The 12,498-nt window shown below is 25.4% G+C and overlaps 1 protein-coding gene across 1 annotated transcript in view; it reads left to right on the forward strand.

Moving 5' to 3' along the window:
- The first annotated feature begins 490 nt into the window (after nt 1–490).
- Nucleotides 491–12,498, forward strand: part of LOC111630789 (hemicentin-1-like) — a 90,330-nt gene continuing 78,322 nt past the window's right edge. Inside the window, exon 1 of the mRNA XM_023374945.1 lies at nt 491–609. Within this exon, the coding sequence (XP_023230713.1) occupies nt 555–609 (55 nt within the window). The 5' untranslated portion in view covers nt 491–554. The remainder of the gene's footprint in view (nt 610–12,498) is intronic.

Genomic DNA, 12,498 nt, shown 5'->3' on the forward strand with positions numbered 1-12,498 from the left:
CTTAATGCATATGGCTAGTCGTTAAATCTGAATACGCAATTTATGTATTAAAACAGTTGAAACTAAACAGAAGAATGAGATTTTCAAGACTCGCTTGTTGTCTTTTCTATATATGCGCTTTATGAGAGATTCGAACTCATATATTACCATCTTATAAAGATAAACAATATATCTATTTGAGTATAATTTATAAGAATCGGAAATAGGTTAATTCTTATACGTTATGTAAGTATGAATATGAGAAAACAATAAAATCTTTCAGAAGTTAGTCGATAGTTTCAATGAAGTCTCTACGACGATTTCCATATAAATGAGTGTATCTGAGAATAAATAGAAATTTAAAAACCAATGTAATTTCAATGGAAGTTCCATCCTTCCCGGAAGGAAGTGGAACCGACCGCATCTCCACACACAGAAGCGAACTCCGCATGAAGGACTAGTCATGCGCTGTCCTCCTACTCTTCTTGGCAGTCGTCAGTTTAGACAAGTGCATCGCATAGGATAACCTCAGTTCCTCATCCTCCGACGTCAAATTGGATAAAGCCACAACTGACATGAGTTGGAAAATTCTAATATCATCGCTAATCTGCCTATCGGCTGCAGTCATCGGTAAGTAAAAAATATCCAATTATATTTCTATTTATACTCGAAACATGAACTTTATAGATTTACTTAGGTAACTTTCTAGACTGATTTATTAGAAAGTACGTTTGCTTATTTGCGATATAGATCATCGGAAAGATAAACATTCTCGTTAATTGTTGACAATGAAGATTTATCGCATTCACGTGTATTAAATTTCCGTGCAACATTTTCTCAAAGTTAAACTTATTGATAAATGTATTGTTTTGGAAAAAAAATTCTTCTTAATGATATGCGTGACACTTTTACTTGGTAAAAGTTGGACTCGATTAAAATATGAAATTTAGCGAGATTTTTTTTTTGTTATAAAGGTGAATACCCTTAATGTTGGATGTGACTGGCTGAGAAATGCAATCGAAAAAAATGCTTCTTTTTAATCTTTATTATTATTATTTTTTGCTACATCCTATATATTATAACGAAACAAAAAATGGTAACATGTATATAAGAATAAATATAATTATAATTATATCTTCAAATATTACGAAGTTTCTAAATTTATGAAATAAGTAATTGTTAAAAATAAAAATTAAATGTGTAATTAATAAACGTAATTTATCATTATCGTTATATTTTAATATGTAATGATAATGATGAATTGCGTTTATTATTAATTCCGTTATCTTGAAAATATCTTAACACTTTCAAGAGTTTCATTTTCATTTTTATAAGGAGATTTTTAAAGATTTGAATGGATTGAATACTGAAACTTTTAAATTTAGATAAGCAAAATTTCAAATAATTTGAGTAATTCGTAATCCTAACTATGTAATCAGTTAATGAAAATTGCTAATTAGAATTAAAATATTCGTTATTTTAGTTAGAACAAGAGAAAAGTAGTATAGTCTCTTTGATGTTTATATCAAACAAGTTACAAGTAGCTAGAGAAAGGAAAATTTGGTTGAAAGAACACGTTTCACTGTAAAGTTCATCATTGCACTTAAAGTTTGTATATACTCAAACCACGTTCTCTATTACGACCAATACTGGTGGTTGATCCCGCGAAAGGAATCCTTTAATACGATCATGTTATCGACGAGCTAGAAGAATCCAAGTTAGAAGTGATTGAATTCTTTTAAACTTGAAGAGGGACTGTCATTTAACAGGTTTAAATATTGATTTGAGGCATATAAGAATATTACTTTTGAAAAAAATATTTGAAAATACAACTTACAATCATAAAAAAATATAAAAAATTATTTTATGTATTTTATTAAGTTAATGTTTTTAATCTACAATTTAACAGAATGAAATAAAAATTGTCCTACTTATCGTATGTAGTTTTATTAAATTTTATATAAATTTAAAGCGATATTAACACGAAATTAGAAACAATTGTGAGTAATGTACTTACGGCGAAATTCCGAGATCTGTAGCAAGGCTTAACATAGATGTTTTCTCTGCTTTGGATGGGTTTGGCCACCTCATTAGGGTTATAATCGTCACCAGCTGTCCAGGAAATTTTGTTCTCCACGCTTCAGTTGAACAAACGAGGTAATGGGAAAACATGATGCAATACAAACACCAGAGCAAGCCCAAGAACAACTCAAACGGTTTGGAAGGCATTGACTTAAATTATCGACACTCAGATTGTGTAAATAATTAGCGTTTTTCTGAAAGTAATCGCCTGAGAAGTTTGTAGCAGGCTAATTTATTTAGAAAATTATTAAATTTCCTATAAAGTGTTTTAATTTTATTCTAAAGTATATTTTGTTTTATCAAAAAATTCGTCTTCAAAATTCTATAGAACGTTATCCGAAGCAAGTTCTAATACATTTAACTACAATAAACAATAGGGATATTGTGTTAAAATGTTTAATAAATAAAACAATAACTTAGTTATTAATGAAAAATTAAATATTTTTCTTCTTTTACATTTTAATTTTAAATATATAATTTACATATTCATTTTATATAAAAAGATAATAAACGTGATTTAATTTTAATATATTTTGAAAGAAATTTTTAAATTTATTAGGCTAAGAAAATTTAATTAAAATTTCGAGAAGACAAAATAAAATAATAATTATCGTTGCAAAATGTATTTTTAAAATAAGTAAAAATTATAACGATATAAAATTACACTGAGTTATATAAATATACGAATAAAAACAATTAATAATTAATTTATTATATGTAATTTTTAATTCGTAATAATGCGTAAGTGTTTAATTTTTCGTTGGAGATAAATTTGCAGCTATGAATGCCGCATACAAATGTATAAAAGCACAAATAGTTTTCTTCCAAGAAAAATTAAATGAAAGAAAATTAGTGTTGAAATAAAATCATTTAATACAAATGCACCTTAATACCTTTGAAACCTTTAAAGTATGCTTCATTAATGATTTTAGAAGTCAGATTTTAACGATACGCATTAATATTTACTGTCTGATAAGTGAATCAAAATTTTGTACGATTTATAACAAATCTACGGGGTATGCAAAATACTGATAAGATATTATTTCTCCAGAAAAAAAATAAATATAAGTACTAATAATTTAGTTTAAGAGATGTAATTTTATGTTCTTATCTCCTTCTGCATTATCTATATTATTGAATGAATAAATATATCTCTTGTATTCTTGTTTATTTATCTATCTTTGCATGTTATATTTACATAGAACTGAATGATAGAAATAACTTTTCATATTTCTCCTAACTTTAAAATTATTTGACGTTGCTTTTTCGGAAAAAATAAAAAAAAATACAAATCAATGCTAAGCATTAAAATAAAAATAAAAAAGTATGGATGAGGCACCATATTTGCCAGATAAGGAAAAATCTCTGAAGGAATTGGAATCAAATATTCTTTAGATTTTCTGAATAATATTTATCTCGGTTTGAAGGAAAATGGTATATCTTAGTTTTGAGCTTTCCTAACAGTTCAGATTTGACTTTCTAAATTCGATATCTGTATATTGTCATAGCGTAAATATAAATGCAGTATTTTGTCGATAAAAAAATATATTAAATAAAAGAGAAATCTGCAATCGGTGATTTTTGAAAAATAACAACACGAGCTGATATAATAATCAAAAAATATTGATTTCAATTTAACTGACTTGTTTCCATTCGCAATAAATAAGAAAAACGTATTTGCAGAAAGTAACACTCGTCCTATTTTTCCAATTGCAATCTTTAAATTGGCTACTTCACTAAAGATTGCTTAAAATATTCATGTGATGTTTTTCTAAAAATATCTTGCAAAATTAATTTTTAGTTGGTTGTTTATACATGGCTGGCAGGTAACAATTAGAAAACTTTATACTTCTTTGGTTCTGTATTTATCGTTAAATAGTAGAAAATTAGAAAGTTCGAAGAGTTTTCCCACTCTGCATTATAACGACGATTAATCATTATTCTAGCTGTGCATTTAATATACGTAATTAAGTAAGTGTAATTTGTGCTAACATGCCCCATTATATGTTCTCAAAACTGAATTAACCACTTCCTCTAGTGGCATCGCATGTTTCTCTTCATAAATTATATATTTATGAATATTTATAAAATGAGCTTGTACTAAAATAAGATAACAATTTCACCTTTTCGATAAACATAAACCTATAAGCTCATTTAGTTAATCGTTAAAGTGAGTTTATCATCAGAGAAAGCTTACAAATTTTGCATCTTTTGAAACAAAACAAAATTGTTTTTATTATTGATGACGTGTTAAGAATTTTATGGTGTACTGAAAAAAACAAAAAAATAAAAAAAATAAATTCAGACAACTTAAGTTAGCTTGTTTCTTAATGGATGTTGCAATTCCCACAAGAACAGCACTGATTAGTTTTCCAGAATGCCATGTAGTACTTGTCTTTATATATAGCAAATCCTACTGTTCATTTTATAAAACTAACAATAACTAATTAAAATACAACACTAATACATGATAACAAAATTAGTGATATTAATACTTTAAAAATATCTGTGTGAAGTTCATTTTAAGGCATTAATAAATGTTTATTCTTTCTTCTTTCTTTCTTTGACGTTATTACGAATCACAAATACCATTTTCAGATATTAAAAATAACAAGATTATCTTTAAATATAATTAAAATTTTGATGTTTTCTTTTTATTATTAATCCAGTTCTCTAAGTTCTCTAAGATTTAAATGGCCAGCAAACTTCTAATATGTTTCGAAACAGGATGGATTAAGTGTAATTATGAATGACACTGTAAATACCGTAAAATAATGCTTTAAGGAATGATAAGATTTATATCAGATTATCGATTAGAGACTGCTAGACTGAAATTTCGATTCCTTACTGTCTAAAGTTCCCGATTAAATTCTTAATCACGAACGAAAGACATATTTTATCAACTATGAGTTCGTGTAGGTTTTAATACTCTATTATAAAGCTTTGGCAAAATTCAGCAGATTTATTGTTAAGTGCAAGATTTTTAGGTAGAAAATGTAATAAATAGTTAAAAGAATGAACTTTGAAATTAATACGGGTTGAAGTAAATTAATATTTTATATAGAATATCCCAATTTTATATAATTTATGTTTCAAGTAGGAATAACAGTGTCAACTCAGTTTATAAATAATTAGAATATATACGCGGTATATATCAGAAATGACGTAAATTAATTTAATTAATAACTCGGTTAAAATGTTATTAATTGATAAAGAAAATGTTTTAAAATATTCGTAATAAATTTGATTAAACTCGTAATTTTTATATTATTTTTAAGTAGAATTTTAATCGCAAATCGAAAATAATATTCAGGTCCAGTACGTGTTATTAAATGGAAAAATTTATTGTTAAAATTGAAAACTTAAGTGAACGAACAATTTTAATTAATTAATTATTTATTTATTTAAAACGATTTACAAGAATTATAACATATTAAATAGCGGCTAGAAGATGAGAATTTGATAAATGAGATTTAGAAAATATATTCATTAATTATTGAATTTACTTATTGAGAAAACAGTTCAATAAATAAATGAATGCTGTTCATTTATCTCTTCAATGTTTATAACGAGATAATGAACAAGGCGAAATCATCTTGCAACAGAAAATAAAAATTAATTAGTAGTACACGGAATCACTGAATATTCCCAACAAATTTAAACAGAAGTTTCGCGAAAAATCACTTAAGGAAAATAACAAAAAAGTTCAAATTTTTAATACGAATTTACAAGAAAGATCATTCATTCATTTTTTTTTATTAGTTTTCCGAGATTAAAAAATACTTCTTTACTTAAGTGGAATCTTTCTTTTTTCCTTTCTTTTCTCATTGAACAGAAGCTATGCAATAGAAATAAAGAATGTTCTTTTTTCAGTTTTTTAGTCCGATGATTCTTGCTTTAGTAATCAGCTTCATAATAGACCCCCTAAAGACAGGCTGGGATATATCTCATGACAATTGGCGATATCTTCTCGGCTTTCTTTTTTCCCCTGTATCATCTCTTGTCTCCAGACTCATTTCTGGTTCGTCACCTTAACTTTAACGTCATTGGCTTTACTGGAATGGAAACTTTGCAAAGATAAAAATTGCTTCAATTTCCTTTCTTTCACAACTTTAATTATGTTAATACGCAGTGTTGTTCAATTCTGGTTTCACTAAAGTATTATCGAGTCAACGTCGAATAGCATTTAGATTAAAGTAACAATCTAAACAACAATAAATTTTGTAGAAGGCAGGCGAAAGACTTTTAAAACGTCTTTTTTAAAAAATAATTTGGAGTCATTCAATTATAACTAATGTTATTCTTTAACATCATATTTAAACTTACACGAAATAATAATTTCATCAAAGCCAGACATGATATGTGATGAAAATATATCAAAATTGTCTTCTATGTGCGCTATCAAAATTACAAATTGCACATTACTGAAGAATCAGTTCAGAATGACGTTTTAAAACCATCCATCAACAAAATGAAATTCTTTGCTCTCTCACAATAGAAGCTGACAATCACTGCGAACTTAAAGTTCAAAATTAACTATTGTTTTTATAGCTTTCTCCAATTTATTGTTTTTAAATCTTTAATGGAATCTTTCATTTCGAAATTTAATTTTTTTTTATCCGAGGTGCAATCAAGTAGTGCTCCTTGTTGACTGGATCTTTAATGGAATATTTAATTTTTAAATTTTGCGATTAATTTATTTCTTTAAATATATTAGTGAAGCCTTAAAAACTCAATTAATTATTATAACTTTTTCAAACAAATATTTTTATACACATTATAAATTAATTCTAATAAAAAAATTACTAAAATTTACCTTATTGTTTTTTAAACGTTTACTTTTAAAAATATAATTTTATAACTTTTGTAAGGTGTTTTTAATAAATAAACAAACCAATTATTTTTTAAAATGTCTGTCTGTGTGAAATTTTTAATTAATTATAATACATATATATTATAAATTACAATACAAGTATTAAATTATATTACAGATTATTTATGAAAATATAATGTAAAAATAAAATGTTATCAAAAGAATAGAGTTTTTAAGCATTTAGAATTATATTAATTTTATAGGAAGTCGCACGATAGAAGAGTTTTTAATCTTAATTAATGTATTAAGTTGTACAGTACGTATTAAATTTCTATCTATATTTAAGCCTATAAAACGGCAATTAATTTTAATTGTTAAATATAGGCTATACATACCTTCAATATATGATTAGATTATATTATGATGTAAGTTTATATATTATATAGAAAATGAAAATTATTCATATAAAATGATTTTATAATTATTTGAATAATCGCATAATTGTATGAAATTTCATATAATTTTTAGTTTTTATATTAACTACATTTGTTATATACATCATTACAATTTTTATTTAAAAACTTTTCTTAAATTTCACAAAGTATACAGATAAATGCAACTTACATATAATGGTTAAATATTTTTAAAATAGCTAAATAAAGATTATAACTTAAATTTTTTAAAATAATATGTGTTAATCAGATATAAAACAAAAATTTCTTAGCTTATAAATATATTTAATATAATATATTATTTTAAATATATTAAGGTTATTATATTGTTAACATTAAGCAATTATTCATTGCCATCTTCTTAGTTTTCATAATCAATGTTAACATATGTAGGAAATCTTTACCCGATAGCAAAAAAAAAAAAATCATATTTTTCATCCATTTGTTGCAATTTTTCTTTCTAAATTTGAGTGCAGATGTGGTTTTTCATCGTATTTCCCTCAGCTTCAGATTTTGCCATTAGCAGGCGACAAGAATTGTAAGGAGAGAAAAACAAATTGATGAAACGTCTAAAAAAAAACATCTGTTAAAACTCTGTGAGCTAACTAATCAACTTTTACGCAAAAAAAAGAGAGAAAATGTTAACTAAAACTAAATTGTGAGAACTAAAAACCAAAAAATATCAATCAAATATTTCTTTTTTCTGAATGATAATTACAATTTTTTTGGTCTAATGAAACGTTCAATCATTTTTTGTATAATGTAATATTTAATATAATGCAATATAATAAAAATAAACATTTCGAAATACAATTCCCATCATATATAGAAATATATATATAAAGATATTCGACAAGGTGGAACATTATTGACCCGACTTGTTTCTTTCTTCGGTATCGTTTTAGTAATGTTTCTTTCACTTAAAGTATTTCTGACATAAAGATTTCTTCGATGATATCGTATTGAATCATATAACGTATCAGTTTTATTGACAAAGTAAAAGTCATATCCCGAAGTTAGATACTATAAAACAAACCTCATCCAAATTCCCCAAATAAATTTTTATTGCTAACATTGAACAATTTTTATAATCTGAAAATAAATTTATTGGGATAATGACAATAGTAAACTTTTAAAATAAGATTTTTTTAAAAAAAAAATTAATATTTAAATATATTAATAATAAAATAATTAAATGTTACAGTATTCATGTTTACAATTTCCTTCGAATGATCGTAATGTGTAATTCTGAAATTTGTTACTAGAAAAGTCATATTTGTCAGAATGAATAAGTGAAACAAACAGATATTTGACATTTTCTGACAATACATATTTGACGGATCATGTATACGTGTAAATATATAAAAGCGAAGTAGATAAACTAAGAAAAATATGCATCTGATGTTGTTTCTTTTTAATATCATTTCGAATTTATTTTCATATATCATTTCTTTTATATACACTCGTTTCTTTTATTATTTTTACCTTTGCATTTCTCATTAAACTTTGTTGATAATAAATTATCTTTTACAATTAATTCACAGAATGTTTAACAAACACGAAAGAATATCATTTATTAATTAAAATAGCTGATTTACGTTTAAATCTATATCGTTTAGCTCAAGCATTAATTTAAAATAAGTGAAGCAAGTTTATTAATTCTTTTGTCTAAATTATAAATTTTAAATAGAACTCTTTTATTTCATTTTCTTATCTATCATTTCTTCTTCCATTGGATATCGTATTTCATATGTAAAAGTTTATTATAGAGTAATTAAACTATATATTCATTTTTCTCATCAAGCAATTTTAATATAGTTAATATAAGATATAAATATCATTTTAAAATAATTTTCCGCTTTTAACTTCTTACTAAAAAAATAAAAATATATTTCTTTTAAGTCTTTCAAAGCTAAATTTTTTTTAAAAATTATTTTAGTAAAAAAAGGCATTTATTTTAGAGGAATTTCTTCGATGAATTTTATTTGCATGGTTTAAGGAAATAAATCATGTTTACGACTTTTATTTAGAAAATCGTCTAAATATAAATTTTAATATAATAATATTTTAAAAGTTATATATTTCTTTAGAACATGACAAATAATAAATGGATGTATATTTCAGACATTGTTTAAAATACCGATATAAAGAAGTCAATTTTATTTTGAAAATCTTATATCTGGCATGTTTATATATATATATAATAAAAATTATTGTTATAACAAATATATTTTTGCTTTAACAAGAAAATTTATTTAATATGTATATTTTGTAATTTATTAGAATAAATTCACTACTTCTGTAGAAAATTGTAATTAAATGTGAAAATTATTTTTCTAATATGTTTCTATGTTAATACTGTACTAAAATTTTTATTGCTATTAATTAATTCTTAAAATTCTGTTATGCAAATACAGTAAAATATGTATAAACCGGAATCGTACGATGTTAAACAAGTTTCGGTATTTTTATAAAAATTGTACCAGAAAACCGACATACAGTTACGTTCATTTTTTATATTAAAATACTTTTACACACGTAAAATAATTTGATTATTAGATTTAATTCAAATGATTTCAACTAAAGATGAGAGAGTTCGAATAAAAAAATTGCGCCCTATTCAATTGCAAAATGTTTTTGTTGTTCCAGAGAACTTGAGCTAAGTATTCGAATAGTTCTCGGATCCGGCCTAAGTGAACTCATATGACAACGAACAAGTCAATTCAAGTACCGAGAACTTTTAGTGTCTCGTTCTGCCGTCGGAAATTCTAATCGCATTATAGTAATGCAGAGAAGAAAGACCAAGTTATTCTGTGATCTGGCTTAAGAAATACTTTAATTAATCGTTAACTTCAATTTCTATAATAATTGACATGTTAATCAACTAGATACTAGTTATAATATATGAACACACCTGAATTCTACTTGCCGAGTTTTTTCTCTTTATTCAAACGTTTTCAGCCTATTTGGATAGGCCATCCTCAGGTTTTCCTTTATCGTTCCAAAATGGAACCATTCGTTCGAATTTTATTTTGATTTGAATTTTTGAAATAAGTTAACAACTTTTTGTATATTACATAAATAAATAAAATAAAATATGTCACTACACGTGCTACACATTATCAAAAAAATTAAATAAATTTTTACATGGGTCTAAATTATAATATAATGACTTCTTATAACTTCCAGTTCCTAGGTGTGTTCATATGTTATAATTAATATTGCTGAGGAGAGAGATAGGTACTAGTTAGTTACCAACTAATTCGTAAAAGATAAATTGGTAGCGCCGCGTTGCCTTATTCTTATCGTTTTCAAGAATTACATTCGTTGCTTGTTCTCGAGAACTAGATTCTTGAAACTTCTTGATTCTGTCCCTGGTTAATTCCAACAAAGACTAATAGTAATAAAGGCATTGTGTCAGTATGTTCCCTTGACACGTGATCTTCGTTTCTCTGACAAGGTTCAAAATCGTTCTCAGAATGTAATTTGTCACGCTCTGAGATAATCATGATATCTGGAGATGATTTTACATATTTGCCTAGGCTACACTAGGAATCGTAATTTTCCGCTTTATTCAGATTAAGTTACATTCTTCGTACCAAAAAATCATCTCGTTGAATACTTTTCCGTTGTATATTTATCGTAGAAAATCGCTCCGTTTCGAAGATTTTTCTGTTTTATTTAGGTTTCGTTTTATACAGCTTTTACTATAATATTGTTGTTCAAAACCGGTAAAACTAAATTAATAATATAATAAGTAAATAATTAATTAAACATATTAAAAGTAAGAAAAAATAATTTTTATGGTTAATTTTATACCATGAATTTAAACTTTTAAATAACATTTTCGATACTTTAAGTATAATTATAAACTTTTATCGTTTTCTTAATGTGCATAGTTCTTTTCACAAAAATTCAAACAATAGAATTTCCGAGTATAGTAACTACAAAGTGAAGCAATATATTTTTAAACTTTGATGTAATGACAGGAAACAAAAATGCATTTTTTTATAGTATAAAACAGGATATTAATACTATCAAATAATAAATCAAAATTGCATTGCTGAGTGTTATTAAACAGAGTTTTTATAGAAGTTTTCCTAACTTACTATTTTAGAGCTTAATAAAACCATTTTATGATTCTGCTTTTCTTAATAGCATTATGCAAAGATAATATTAAGTTATAAGGTAATAAGATTCTCTACATTTTCTTAGAAGAAAATTTATAAACTTTATTATACCAATTTAAATGATCACATAAAATCATTTTGATGTATTGAGATATTTATTTATAATAATCAATAAATAATATACGTAATTTTCCAATCCATTAATAATGACAGATAATCTACATCATTCTGGTTTCTTATTATTCTGTCATAAAATTGGTAATTAAAGAGGAAGCGCATAATCTTTCTTTTTATTCAAAAAGTGAAATATAATGAGTCATTTCGTAGTATTTTGTATGAGAGAAAGCAATTTATAAACCTCATCTGGTTTAACCTTCTATCGTTGGTAATTTATATAAGACTATTTTCTGTTCTGTCATGGGAAATAGTATTACCAGTAGTAATTTACAACCTTCTGCAGTTCACATTTTGATACCAGCAGGCTGAACTTTAAGACCGCTCGTGCAATGTATCGAAGCACTAAAAATCCACTGAGGTCTTTAATTATCTCTCCAATTTCCACTACTTTTCATTCCATCCTTTCAGTGCCCACGGGTTTTTGGTTAGTTACGAAGGTTTCATTGTGAAGGTAATTACCTCTGTATCTACAAGAAATGACACTCAACTCAGAAAGAACTTCAAAAGTAGAATACTCGTCTGATGTTTTAATATTTTATTGTAGGTTTGGAAGTTTATCCAAGGGATTATGGTTTCTTCATCCAATAGGCTTTTAGCGAAATCAAACTATATTGTGTCCTTATTTACCCATTACTTTTTGTCCCGGTTGTCTTTACTGCAATAAAATAAATCTAGTTTAAAGAATTTTCCCAACTTGGAGAGGTTCTAAAATCATATTAGCTTCCGTATATTCTTATTTATTCATTACTTCAAAAACATCAATTGCCAGATTTTTTAAATAATTTATAATATTATGACATTATTCTGAATTAAATTAGCAGTAAAAACCCCGTTTCATTTTATGTATTTGTAAACCTGGGATGAT

The sequence above is a fragment of the Centruroides sculpturatus genome, unplaced genomic scaffold (assembly GCF_000671375.1).
Source record: "Centruroides sculpturatus isolate CEXI.00-Female unplaced genomic scaffold, Cexi_2.0 scaffold702, whole genome shotgun sequence".
NCBI lineage: Eukaryota > Metazoa > Arthropoda > Arachnida > Scorpiones > Buthidae > Centruroides > Centruroides sculpturatus.